This window comes from Rhinopithecus bieti, unplaced genomic scaffold (genome assembly GCF_001698545.2).
Source record: "Rhinopithecus bieti isolate Rb0 unplaced genomic scaffold, ASM169854v2 scaffold_66091, whole genome shotgun sequence".
Classification (NCBI taxonomy): domain Eukaryota; kingdom Metazoa; phylum Chordata; class Mammalia; order Primates; family Cercopithecidae; genus Rhinopithecus; species Rhinopithecus bieti.
This window is the reverse complement of record NW_016824853.1, coordinates 79017-93539: the sequence shown is the minus strand read 5'-3', so window position 1 is coordinate 93539 and position 14523 is coordinate 79017. Positions and strand designations below refer to the sequence as shown.

At 48.5% G+C, this 14523-nt stretch overlaps 1 protein-coding gene across 5 annotated transcripts in view; it reads left to right on the top strand.

Moving 5' to 3' along the window:
• The window catches only part of TBL1X (transducin beta like 1 X-linked), a 234818-nt gene that overhangs the window by 191563 nt on the left and 28732 nt on the right, over positions 1-14523 (top strand). For all 5 annotated transcript variants that reach the window (XM_017862666.1, XM_017862668.1, XM_017862670.1 and 2 more), the window contains 2 exons: positions 7060-7205; positions 10966-11218. In XM_017862666.1, the coding sequence (XP_017718155.1) occupies positions 7060-7205; positions 10966-11218 (399 nt within the window). The remainder of the gene's footprint in view (positions 1-7059; positions 7206-10965; positions 11219-14523) is intronic.

Here is a 14523-nt window from a genome sequence, read left to right as displayed (position 1 = left end):
TTTTAACAGATTCTTAACTCTGTTGCCCAGGCTGGAGTGCAGTATCATGATCTTGGCTCACTGCAACCTCTGCCTCCCAGGTTCAAGAGATTCTCCTGCCTCCACCTCCCAAGTAGCTGGAACCACAGGCATGTACCACCTGCCTAGCTAATTTTTGTTTTTAGTAGAGACGGGGTTTCACCATGTTGGCCAGGATAGTCTCCTGGTCTCAAATAATCCACCCTCCTCAGCCTCTCCTAAGTGCTGGGATTACAGGCATGAGCCACTGCACCCAGCTGGGGCTGGATCATTTTTTGACATGGTAGACTGCCTTGTGGATGGTAGGATGTTTAACCACATCCTTGGCATCCACCTGCGTGTTGCCTGTAGCACTTGGACACCCACCCACCCAGACATTACCAGATGTCTTCTTCTTGGGGACAAAAACAGCCTCACTGGAGAACTATTGGTCCAGATCAAGAGACCAAAATGAGCGAAGTCATCCTATGGGAAGACAGGCATATGATTGGAGCATGGTGAGAGCTGGCTCAGAACAGTGTACCAGAGGCTTGGAAGGCCATGCTGAGGTGAGGGAGCTCGTTCAGGCCTGCTGGCCCTCGACTGCTTTGGAAAAGGAAAGCAATAGGTGGCTTATGGTGATCAGGGAAGTTACTGCAGTGGTTTTGTGTTGCATTGGGCAGCACACGCAAAGCTTGCATGCTATTGCCTGACACCAAGAAGGTGCTCACTAAACACCAGCTATCACTGTTATTGCTGTTATTGTCAGGCATATTAGAAGGGGAGAGATGAAACAAAGGGCTGAGAGAGGATGAGGTCCCAGGACCAGAGTGGTGGCAAAGAGAAGACAGGTGTATAGCAGAGATACGGAGAGGACAGAGGCAGGGCATCTGGGAGGCCATGACATTGACTTACTGGTACTATATGCGTACAGTCATCCCTGGGTATTCATGGGGGATCAGTTCCAGGACCTCCTTTAATACCAAAATCCATAGATACTCAAGTCCCTGATACAAAATGGCATAGTAGTTACATATAGTCTATGCACATCCTCCTGTAAACTTTCAATCAGCTCTACATTACTTATAATACCTAATACAATGTAAATACTGCGTTTGTTACATTGCATTGGTTTTTTATTTGTATTGTTATCGTATTTTTGTTGGTTTTTTTCTGGATATTTTTGATCTGTGGTTGGTTGAATTGGTGGACACAGAACTATCGGATATGGAGAGTCAACTGTATATAAAATCAGGTCAGCACACTCACACTTTTCCTGTAGAGGAGCAGATAGTAAATATCCTCAGCTTTGTGAGCCATGTGGTCTCTGTTGCACCTACTCAACTCTCCCATTGTGGCGTGAAAATAGCCATAGATAACACATCAACTCATGGGTGTGGTTGTATCTCAATAAAACTTTAATGACACACACTGGCAGTGAGCCAGACTTGGTCTGTAGGCCTCAGTTTGCAAGCCCATGATCTAGACAATGCACAGATAGCAGCAGATGGTGCCCATCAGCTTTGGATAGTTGTCGGTATTACAAGTGTGTAAATCTGTTAAATACTTAATAACAATTCCAGTTTTAATGCTACAAATTGATACCCTTGGTGTTTGTTTTAGCTGAAGATGCAAAACCAACCCCACAGCTGCCTGAGTATTAAATTCTACTTTTCTCTGCCAAATAAGCAGTATTTCTGAAGGCCAGTGACTGATAACTTACCAGATTTTGCTGATGAATCAGGCCAACATTAGCTGGGCGTAGTAGTTCACTATATAACTCAAATGGTTTGTGAAGTCATTTGTGAGGGGTATGGTTTAGCAGTGTCATAATTGCAAGAAACATAATACATGTACTTGGTTTGTTTTAAATCTGTTTATGTTGCCTAGTTAGATGAGACAAATTCTTATACAGACTGTTCTCTCTTGTGAGACTATTACAGCTTTTATTCCAAATGGACAGGACTTCACATGGAAGATCCTGCCATCCTTTATAAAATGTCGTCCTTTGTGTAAGCCTTTCAGTTTATCATGATTATACTCATTTTTTCTCCCTGGGAATAATTTTATCTCATCTGATTATGCTCTGTTACTGTGTGTTATCTAAGGTCTATGACCAATTGCATGCAGAGGGTGGCTTGCTTTTCAATAGCAACAAGCAAGAACCAAGCAGAAATGTAAGGAGAGTAGAGCTGGGGGTAGTGGCCTCTCATGGTGTCAATTCCCCAACCATGGTGGGGTTGATGGGACAATATCTGGAAACATTTTTGGTTGTTACAGTGGGAGTGTGCTATTGGCATCTAGTGGATAGAGGCTGGGGGTGCTGCTCAACATCGTACAACGCATGGGACTGTGTCCGCCACAGCAAAGAATGAGCCAGCCTCAAAGTCAGCCATGCTGTGGTTGAGAAACCCTGCTGTCAGGAGATTCATCAGGGATATGACTCCTAAGTAGGTGGCAAGCCTAGTGTCTTCAGGAATGTCTCTAGGCTAGCCTACTGGTGACACCAAGGACACTAACGCATCACCCTCACACGATCTTTCATCAAGGTACCACCAAGCCCTTTATTCTCCTGCCCTTTAACTACTTCTGCATCTGCCGCAGGGGCAGTCCTTGGTGCTTTGTTTGTCATTGACATTCTGGTCTTTGTTCCTGTGGATGTCTTGTTGGGCAGAAGAGATGTGTTCAGAGATGCGGGAAAGCAGAGGAGGCACAAGGCACCGAAGTCTCTCCATTCTGGCAGACTGCAAATGAACGCGCCCATTAGCCCTGGAGTCCAAGTGTGAGGGGTGAGATGCTGGCAGGCACGGAGGCAGGCATTACCTTCCGCAGTACCCTGCTACCTAATTCCAGCAACTGTGGCCTAAGAGGAAGTGGTCAAGCAGCCTCTATTACATAGTCCTTGGGCATTGTCTTAGTTTGTATGGGCTGTAACCAATACCTTAGACTGGGTAATTTATATACAACCAAAATGTATTGCTCACAGTTCTGGAGGCTGGGAAGTCCAAGATCAAGACGTCAGCAGATTTGGTGTCCAGTGAGGTCCTGTTTCTCATGGATGGCTCCTTATGTGTCTTCACATGGTGGAAGGGGCAGGGAAGCTTGCTTGAGGCTCTTTTATAGGGGCGCTGATCCCATTCACGAGGGTGGAGCCCTCATGATTTAATTGCTTCCTGAAGGCCCCACCTCTTAATACTGTCACGTTGGGGATTTGTCTCCCACATACAAATCTGGGGGAGACACAAACATTCAGAATGTAGCAGGCATCTTCCTGTCCCAGAATGAATATCAGAACTAGCAAATAATCCTAGTGGCCATTTCATCTGACATCCTTATCGTTCCAACAAGGAAAGCTAGGACAGCAACCTTTCCACTCACTGTGGTCTTCTCTCCATCAAATGTTTCGGGAGTCTGGCTGCTGTCCCATCTATGTGTCTTATCAGCACCTCAAGGTACATTTTATCCCTACACCACAGAAGAGGTAATGGCAAGCCCAGCCAAATGAAGCGACATGGGCCAGGCACCCAGTGGCAGAACAAGGACAGAACCCAGCCATCCTGCCTGCTGCTGACATTTTCTCCATCCAGCCCTCCTGCTTGCCTTCATGAGACCACATGGCCAGAAATCAGTAAGAAAATCTTGCAAGCAAATGGACTGAAAACCATTGCTCTAGAGGCCATGTAGAGATCCATTCAAAGAAATGCAGCTAGTGAAAATTTCAGCAAATAGGAGGACTTCTGTTAACCATGGCATGGAATGCACATCTCCCAGGTCTTTATGAAAGTGCCTAATTTCCAGTCATGACAACCTACCCTTTCCAAAAGAGGACCCAAGTTGATGAAAGACCTTCAAGGTACCCCTGTAGAACTGTATCCTATCCTGCGTATTTGTCATTGTGCATCTGCATAGATATTCCTTTCAGCAGGTGACTTTCAGCTCTTTGCAGAAGTCTCAGGCGCCACACCCTTTGTCCATCTTTACTGGTTCATCTCTTTGTTCCAAGAAGACTTAATTGAATGTGAATACTGTTCTCCATATGATCTAGAAATGAAATCTATGTTGGAGAGCATAAACATGTAGAGAGAGAAAGTTATGCAGCCAAATCATGTACTGAACATTAAAAACCCAGATGAGAGAGAAATCAAGGGCACGCTCTCGCCGTGGGTTAGACTGAGCTTTGCACACCGTTCTTTGTGAGTTGCCTGAGCTGCACCCAAGTTGGCTGCCGTTCAGAGCTGCCAGTGGTCTAGCTGAGCAGCCAGGTGGAAATGGAGTCTGTGTCCATGCAGGGAATTCAAGAATTTTGGTTCCTGTGCCTGTGTGTGGGTCTTGGAGTGTAAAGTAAAAAGCGGAATCTCGGAGTCACATAGTCTACAGTCCACAGTTTAGTTCGGCGTCGTATCACATGATCCTTGGGCGGGTTACCTGATGTCTCCAATGTTTGTCCTTATGTGTGAAACAAAAACAGTACCAACTCCAAACAGCTGCTACAAAGACTGAGGTAGTGGACAGAGTGTCCAGATTTGGTTGAAGATGATAATGTGGTGAGAATCGGCTCTGTTTCACAGAGCATGTGACTGCAGGTATCAGTTCTGTGGCCCAGTGCTGCTTGCAGGAATGAATGAGTGAGAGTGGATGAGTGAAATATCCCAGGAGTGTGAGACTTTCCTTCCACAATTGCTCCATCAGCCATGAGGTTTGCTTGTCAGGAACCGTCATCAGCACCTAATGCTGCGTTCTGGTGCATTCAGTAGATGTTTCTAGACACTGTTTCATGGTGGCTAAGAGTGGTTTCTGGCTGCCCAGGCTTAGATCTCAGCCCCACCCCTACAAACTGAGCAACAGGAGCCTGTCAGTTACCCTCAAAAGATCTCAGAGACCTGATTCAAGGGGAAAGGGGCAGTGACAGAATGATGCTGAGAGGCTTAAAGCCATTGAGTAGGAGCCACGTGAGTGGCCCCCATCAGCCATGAGAGTCATGATGTCTATGAGAGAGAGGAATCACTGTGGCCCAGAATAGATAAGGAAGATTCCATGTAGTGGATCGTCAAGCCAAGAATGCAGTGAGGTCCTGCTTTATCCATTGACTGGGGTTTTTCTCTTCCACACTTTGCCAAAGAGCTCAATGATAAAAGCTTGCAGGTAAAACTCTGTATAGCATGGCGGAGAATAGAGACGTTGGTGAATCCAAGGGTGGGTTGCTTCATTTTGGTAGGAGTGGGTAGGGGAAAAGGAAAGTGGATAGAGAGAGAGAAAACAAGTTAGAAGGAAAAGGTAAGGTTGTTGTAAACAGCCTTGGCTTATATCCTCCAAAAACACAGGGACGGAGGAACCCTTGGGGATAGGGGAAACTGGAAAGGGCTCCTTTGCAACCTAATGTAGGTGGTTATAGTTTTGTAAAAAAATATGCAAGGCTCTGTGCAATTGATTGTAAAATTAATAGCAGCTACCCTATTACCTGTTAGATAAATCTGAACTACACATTTGATATATTCTTTACAACCTGGCGATGGGGACAGAACAGAGGGTGGATTGAGGAGGAGGGAGAGTAGACAGAGAAAAGTGAAGTGTCAGAAAGCAGCAAGGAGAGCACTGCGCAGAGCTCCTCTCCTGGAGGAACATTCCCATCTGGTGAGCGATTTGTTTATTGCAAGGTCAGTTTGCATTTGGATAAGGAGAGGCCGAAGGGCACTGATACGGAAGCAGAGGGAAGTCGGCTGCCAATGCCCCCCATTGGCTGAATGAAAAACGGCGGAAGAGGAGCACTTGTCCAGCAAGGCTGACAGTCCTGCCTCCTGGGATAAGCAGATTCTCAGCCTGCAGAGTGGCCTAACCAGCGAGGCAGAGTGGCTGCTTTCTGAACTCCCTGCTTCCTGCTCATTTGCCTCATCCATGGGAGATGTAAACAGTGTGAGAGTTGAAAGCCACACCATGGGAATGCCTTGGTGTCCATCCCACCTGTTGCCAGGGAGCCGAGCATTGGCGGTTCATGTTCCTCACACGAGATCCCCCCATGACCTCCACCTCCCAAGGATTTCAAGCTCCTGTGCACCCCCAGGCCGCCTCTGCACCAACCAAAGTGACCCAGCCCTGCCGGGCGGGGTTGCCTGTTTTAGGAAGCTCCCTGCAGCAGCCTAGGCTTGCTGGCAGTAGGATGCTACCTCCCTCTCTCTCCTTGATGAAGGGCTGTCGCAGCTTCCTCATCACCCCCCGACTTCCACATAGATGCCCAGCGTCATTGCCTTCTTTCCTTGAAGCAGGCGTCATCCACAAGAGCAAGACATGGCTTTCTGTGTATTCAGTCCTGACCCCCTTCCCAACAGCTTCATTCAAGAGCCTTCATCCAAAGCTGATCTGAAAACACCTTTCAATTGCCAAGCATCATTGATGAGCAGCTTCCTAGAGCGGCAATGAAAGAGATGCACTGGGGGAGGAGAGGAAAAGAGCCAGCATCCATTAGCAGAGAGAACATTCCCAGTGTTTTGAGAAAATGACTCAGTGCCACACCAGTCAGTCCAGAACAGCCTCTTCTCCATCCTCAGTTGTTGGGTTGTGATACACTTGCCCCGCGTGCCGGGAGCACTCGGGGCCAGCGTTTGCTCTTCCCTCATCTTGGGCTGAAGAAAGGTACCCTGTGTGCTTTCAGGGGGTGACACAGAGAGGCTTCAGTGTGAGCTTCTGCAGAGTCTTACGAACCACGGAGTTTGGGGGGAGCCTGGAGCCGAATTTCAGTAACAGAAATGTCCAACTGGGGCATGCAGGGCAAACTGTTGTCTGTTCTGCTTTGTTCTTAATAACACTGAAACGGTTTTACCATTAAAGGCCCTTGTTTCTTCACATACCAATCCTGGTCTTCCTGGGTCTGAAGTCCCTTCCTCTCTCCCTGCCCTTTCCCACCGTACTGAACCCGAATCAGAAGCATTCCTGGGCATTCTACAGCCGTGTCTGTCCCTGCAAATTAAGTGTGTTTGAAGTCCGCGGGCCACCTCCAGATCTCAATGGCTGCACCTCCCTCCTTCCATTCGAGTCTCACTCAACCTCGGCTTTCCCCTCTTGCTGCAGGTTTTTCCCACTCGGCTTTCACATTTGGGATTGAGAGCCACATCAGCCAGTCCAACATCAATGGGACGCTGGTGCCACCGGCCGCCCTCATCTCCATTCTCCAGAAGGGCCTGCAGTATGTAGAGGCCGAGATCAGTATCAACGAGGTACGTAGCTGCTGGGCCCGGCCCCCAAACAGCAGAGCCCTGGGAAGCTGCAAGAGCTTGGAACACGTTGGAAGCTAACGTGCATTTCCCTCAGGCATTTGGGATTAGTTCTGCGGCAGGGTGCAGTGGCTCATTCCTGTAATCCCAGGACTTTGGGAGGCCGAGGCAGGAAGTCTACTTGATCCCAGGAGTTTGAGACCAGCCTGGACAACATGGTGAAACAGCATTTCTACAAAAAAAATTTAAAAATTAGCCCAGTGTGATTGTATGCACCTGTAGCCCCAGCTCTCGGGAGGCTGAGGTGAGAGGATCAGATCACTCAAGCCTGAGAGGTTAGGCTGCAGTGAGCTATAATTGCACCAGTACACTCCAGCCTGGGCAACACAGTGAGACTCTATCTCAAATTAATTTTAGAGATAAGAAGAAGAAAGTAAGTTGGGTTTTTTCCCACTTTGTGTTAATACCGGTTGTGTGGATACACAGCAGCAAGCTTCCAGTGCCCCTCCCACATGGCTCCGTGTTTTTGACTTAAATGTAGAATCACTGGCTGTTAAGATCTTCAGCTGCTCTGGGCTTCGGAGTGGACGTTTGCCTTGCACTTACACAGACTTGCGCTCTCTTCTTGATTTCCTGGAGCAGGTTGGTTAGAGAGGGGCCCCACACATGGTCAGGTGGAATCTGTATTTCAGTGGAACCCAACAGAGGGCATCACCAGAGGCTGCGTCAGGGCAGAGAGGTGATGGCTCTTGTGTTAACGAGGATCTCAAGGGATGCTTTCATTACCGGGCTCATTGTAGAGCAGATGGGGTAGGAAGATGGAAAGATAAACGCACATTAAAATTGTGCACTTGGCTTGGAACCCCTCCCACGTTTTAGATTAGTCCACAGTGAGCAGTTGTGCCAATTTTATACCAGTTTTGGTTTTAAACCACACACCTCACCCTCTCTTGTCCCCTCCAATTCTGGTCTCATGATTCTGCAGTGAAGATCCTCATGACTTCTGGGGAATAATGGGATCCACAAACTTTCTTGCCACCTTCACCTGAGTCCCTATTTTATTTTTAAAATCTCACACTGTTGCCCAGGCTAGGGTGCAGTGGCACAATCATGGCTTACCGCAGCCTCGACCTCCTGGGCTCAAGTGATCCTCCTGCCTCAGCCTCCCAAAGCACTGGGACCACAGACAGTCCCGGTTCCTGATTTCTCAATCCCCTGCAGCTTCCTCCCTCTGCCCCCTTTCTCCTACTCTGACCCAGGCACATGATTCTACTGAACTTTTCCATAATGTACTGTGATCCATCCCACCTGGCAGTCACGTTCTTCCAGGATTCCATTTGTCCCATCTTTCTGGGAACTGGTCTTGCCCTTACAAACCCTTCTCCTTCACAGCGGGTTACGCTGCTTTCTCTTTACCTTTTAAATAACTCTTTTAGAAAACCACAAAGTAATATATCTTGTTTTCTTTTTCTTTTCCTTTTTTTTTTTCTTTGAGACAGGGTCTCTCTCTGTCACCCAGGTGGGAGTACAGTGGTCCAGTTATAGCCCACTGCAGCCTCAACCTCCTGGCTCAAAAGATCCTCCTGCCTTAGCCTCCTGAGCAGCTGGGACTTATAGGCACACACCACCACATCCAGATATTTTTTTTTATTTTTTATAGAGATGAGGTCTTGCTGGTCTTGAACTCCTGGGCTCAAGCGATCCTCCCGCCTTGGCCTCCCAAAGTGCTGGGAGTACAGGCGGGAGCCACTGTACACAGTCCCTGTTTTCTTTCTTGCACTTTTGCCTGCCATTTTTCACAAAGCTGTGGCTTCAGAAATTCTGGTGTTTTTTCCTGTCTCGTGCTCCTTTTTCCCTGGCAAACCCCTGGTACCCGGGATCTTCCGCTGACTCCTTCTGGCCCTGTCTAGTGTCTTCACTGCAAAACACACACACGTGTGTCTGAGAGGACTTGTCCCCAAGTCCAGCCAGCCCTCGGATCTCAAGGCGGCTGTGAGTCTGTTTTTCTGTGCTCATTGCCTTCTACCTCGCATCTGTTGAGAAGCCTTCATCGTTTCCTTTCCTTGGTACTCCAGATTCTAGCACTCTAGGGGCTAATGAAAAACCGTCCCATTTGTCACAGTGGTTTCTAATCATTAAAAAGTGAGACATGCCGGGGCGGTAGCTCACATCTGTAATCCCAGCACTTTGGGAGGCCAAGGCGGGAGGGTTGCCTGAGGCCAGAAGTTCTAGACCTGCCTGGCCAATATAATGAGACCCTATCTCTCCAAAAAAAAAAAAAAATTAGCCAGATGCAGTGACACATGCTTGTAATCCCAGCTATTCGGGAGGCTAAGGCAGGAAGATCAGTTTGGTCCAGGAGTTTGAGGCTGCAGTGAGCCATGACTGTGCCCCTGCACTCCAGCCTGAATGACAGAGCGAGACTCTGTCTCCAAGGGAAAAAAGAGACAATGTGCCCGCGGAGTTTAAATGAGGACATGTTGTTACTACCTTGGACAGTTACCATGTTTTGTCATGAGCTTGTTCATTTGGGTGTGAACATATGAAGGAGGGAAGGGGGTGTGGGAGCGTCTGGACCCATCGGTCACCATTGCCCACCCCATGGCCGGAATCAAGGGCCGAGAGTGCCTGAGGTGGTGATGCAGCTCGTTCTTTACATAGGTTGTGTTGGTTTTTTTATTTTGAATATTGTCTTGTAATTAGAAATCATCTGGAGTGATGTTTCATTTAGTTATTGTTCAGCTGAAACCTGAGCCTTTCAATTCTTCCTCACTTCTGAAGTAATTCAGGTTCAGAGCATATAAACATGTGTTTGCACATCCAGATACAACCCCAAGGTGTATTGAGGTTCACCTGATTTGAATATTTGGCATGCTTCACAAGGAAAGAACCTCCTGCTGTATTTTTAAATGTGTATGGAAAGTTTTTCATGGTAAATGGAAATCAGAGAATCAAAGGATGGTCAAAAAAACGTGAATCAAAACAAAATGTCACTTGTGTCCCGGCTCTAGTTAGTCTAACTCTGAACCCAAGGAGTCATTTCAGGTAGCAGCAAGTGCTTATTTTATTAAATCCCATGGACAGGTGGACCCAGAATCCAGGCCTAAATGCTGTGGGCATCTCATTTGGGCTCTGCTTCTGAAGCGTTACCCTCCCATATAATGGATGGTCATTTGCAGAGATTTTGCACACTCGCGATAGCACCTGGGCAGGGCTTCTCCACCGCGGCACTCAGTATTTGGGGCTGCATGTTTCTCTGTGGTGGGGCCATCCTGGGCACTGTTGGATGTTGAGCAGCATCCCTGGGTTCCACCCACCAGATGCCAGGAGCACCTCTCCTCCCTTAGTTGTAACAGCCAAAAAAGTCTCCAGACGTTGCCTAATGCCCCCCAAGGAGTCACAGTCACCGCCCCTCCCCCCACGTTGAGAGTCATGCCATCAGGGAGAGCACTTTTTGTCAAGAATAAATGGCCTTTTTGTCCTCAGTGCCCCAATTGGATTTGACACTTAGAACAACTGTCACACTTAGTTCTTACCAACAGCTTGTCATGTCCCCTTCCCTGCCCCCCTGCCCACCATGGGATCCCTTCACCCCAGGCTTCCAGGCTCCAGGTCCACGCTGCTTCCCCCGTGGCCCCCTGGTTGCTGGGAGCCAGCTGTTTATGCCCCACTTCCCTGCGCTTCTCCTGCCCAGAGAGCAGAATCCTTTCCCAGAGCCCTCACCTATGTGAGCTGACAGCTGTACCTTGGCTTGCTTCCCCAGGATGGCACAGTGTTCGACGGCCGCCCCATAGAGTCCCTGTCACTGATAGATGCTGTGATGCCCGATGTGGTGCAGACGCGGCAGCAGGCATTCCGAGAGAAGCTCGCTCAGCAGCAAGCCAGTGCGGCGGCAGCGGCGGCCACGGCGGCAGCGACTGCAGCCACCACGACCTCAGCCAGCGTTTCCCAGCAAAATCCATCGAAGAACAGAGAGGCCACGGTGAATGGGGAAGAGAACAGAGCACATTCAGTCAGTGAGTGCAGGGGCTCTGGGAGTTCCATGGGCCTCTCTGGGTTCATTGTTTTCTTCTTGGGCAAATCCGAATGCCTTCTTAAAACCCTGCCTGCTGTAAATGTCTTAGAAGCTGCTCTCTAGTGTTTGCTTATGATCTGGCCAGAAGAACTTCCCGTTCCATTTTTTCCATCACAACCCTTGGACCTGACCTTCTTTACCGTCATTTTCCACTTTAGGAAATCGTGCTGCGTTGCTAATCTGAGAACTCTCGTGTAACACATGATTATTGCCCATGATAAACAACAGTGTTTCGTTCATGGACATCTTTAGTCTCAGCCTCCAACTTTCCATGCTGAGGGGTTTTGGCCTAATTATGGTATAATTATTGAGCTTGCAGTTCCTGCCAAGGGCACTGGGCCCCAGACACTAGGCATAGGCTTATTTGGTCTTTTTTTTTTTTTTTTTTTGAGACGGAGTCTCGGTCTGTGGCCCAGGCTGGAGTGAGTGGCCGGATCTCGGCTCACTGCAAGCTCCGCCTCCCGGGTTTACGCCATTCTCCTGCCTCAGCCTCCCGAATAGCTGGGACTGCAGGCGCCCGCCACCTCACCCGGCTAGTTTTTTTGTGTTTTTTCAGTAGAGACGGGGTTTCACCGTGTTAGCCAGGATGGTCTCGATCTCCTGACCTCATGATCCGCCCGTCTCGGCCTCCCAAAGTGCTGGGATTACACCGCGCCTGGCTAGCTTATTTGGTCTTTGTAAAACCCCAGGACATCAGTCCCTGTTAGGTGATTGCCCATGAGTATGTGGCAAGTCAGACAGAGAGCCCAAATTTCTACTCAGAAAACTTGCTCCACTTAGACCTACTGCTCTATACACCCGTAGGGACGCCACTTAAGGGTGCAAGTTCAGAGCGAGCATATGCACCGTGTATGGTGCACTGTGTGTGTGTGTGTGTGTACTTGCGTGCGTGGGTATGCATGTGTGCATATGTATGTTGTACATGTGTATATCTGCACGTGTATATGCCTGTGCGCGCGTGTGTGCATGTGAGTGTGTGCGTGTGCGTGTGTGTGCACGCGCGTGTGCGTGTGTGTGTGCACGCGTTTGGGTGTGTGTGTGTGTGTGTGTGCATGCACCTGTACCTGTGCATGGTATAGTGTATGTGCATGTGCGTGTGTGTGTGTGCATGCGTGTGTGTGTGCATGCATGCGTGTGCATGCGTACGTGCCTGTGCATGGTGTAGTGTATGTGTGTGTGTTCCTCCTTATTTGAAATCGAGCTATGATGTTGGTGTCTTAAACCTGGTACGTCTTGGCTCCACAACTTCCTGGTGTGTAGAGAGCCAGCCAGATGCCTCTGATGAGGCTGCAGCCCAAGCCAAGCCCTGTGACAAGTTACCATCCACAGGCACCAGCTAACAAATTCCCTGGAGAATCAGATCCAGCATTTAATGGAAGGTTCCCAGATTGTTAATAACGTTTCTAGTGCAATAGGGTGACGGAAAGGCCACCTGCCTCAGGTAAAAGGAAAAAAACCTCTCACCAGCCTTTTATTGATAAGGTCCCACAATTGTGGGGCAGGAAAAGAAGAGTCTGGCCCCCCTCCTCGGTGCACGTGACCAGTTCACCCTGGTTGAAATTTTGGAACAGCCACCCCAACCCCCTTCTCATACCCCACATCTCGTGCCTGACCCACAGCCCAATCTGTGGAGACAGGAGCGTTGGAAGGCCACATTTTGATAAGAGTGAAAATACTGGCTGCCACGCCTGCCTGGAGTTACCAGGCCCCCAGCCACTGCGTGGCTGGCTAAGTTGCCAGTTTCCCTCTTGCCATTGCCAGGGACAGTGGATCTGCCACACACAGAAAGATGTTTTTCCTCTCTTCCAGCCAGATGGCACTTTAAGAGCATGGAAGAAACACCAACATTGAAGAGTCCCATTGTTGTTTGAATCTTTTGTATCAGGCTTCTCGAGCCAAGCAGGACCACCAAGCATTTTATTTTTTACATAAACAGCACTCCTTACTTAGTGACAGGTCTAAGATCACATTGCTTTTGTTTCCCAGGTTTTCTACCAAAGCACCTTTATGAAAGACATATGGCGAAGCATGCTCAATTCTTCACCATTTCTCCGTATTGTGAAACTGTTAACCATAGCTAATTGTTTGATGATCAGGCTATATTGCTGCTTTCTCAGGAGTATAAACCAGGGGCTAGCAAACTTTCTTTACAGGGACAGACAGTAAATGTCCCAGGCTTTGAGGGTCATGCAGTCTGTGTCACGGCTGCTGAAGTCTGTCATAGTGCAGAAGCCGCTGTGAGAGTCAGCTCAGGCTGCCATAACAAAAGGCCACATGCCAGGCAGTTTAAGAATTTGCTGTCACAGTTCTGGAGGCTGGAGGACTGAGATCAAGGTGTGGGCAGGGCTGGCTACTTCGCAAGGCCTCTCTCCTTGGCGTGTAGAGACCATCTTCTCTCCACGTCTTCACGTGCTCGTTCCCCTGGTTGTGTCTGTGTCCTGATCTCCTCTTCTCATAAGGACACCAGTCCCATTGGGTTAGGACTCACCCCTGGGACCTCCTTTTACCCTGCTCACCTTTTTGAAAGCCCTATCTCCAAATACAGCCACATTCTGAGGTCCTGGAAATTGGGGCTTCAAGATATGAATTTTAGGGGGACATAGTTTGGCCCATAACAGTAGCCATAGGCAATTTGCAAACATGTGGAGCGGCTATGTTCCAGTCACACTTTATTTATGCAGAAGCAGCCAGGGACTAGGTTTGGATCATGGGCTGTAGTTAGCTGGCCTCAGTTATAAAGAGTAACTATCACCCAGGCTGGTGTGCAGTGGCACAATCATAGCTCACACAGCCTCAACCTCTTGGGCTCAAGGGATACTCCCAACTCAGCCTCCTGAGTAGCTGGGACTACAGGTGTGTACCACCATGCCTGGCTAATTTCTTGTTTTTTTTTTTTGTTTTGTTTTGTTTTTTTCAATAGAGATGGAGTCTTGCTATGTTGCCCAGGCTGCTGTTGAACTCCTGGTCTCAAGCAATCCTCCCTCCTCAGCCTCCTGAGACACTGGGATTTTGGGTGTGAGCCACTGCACTTAGCAAATTGTTTTTATTCCTCAATGAAATTTAGAGACTGTCAAAATATAAAGAAACCTAAAATATTTACTAAATTGCACTAAAACGACGATTTCTTTAGAATCATCAGAGGTAGGCCAGGCGCGGTGGCTCACGCCTGTAATTCCAGCATTTTGGGAGACTGGGGTGGGTGGATCACTTGAGGCCAGGAGTTTGAGACCAACCCTGGCAACATGG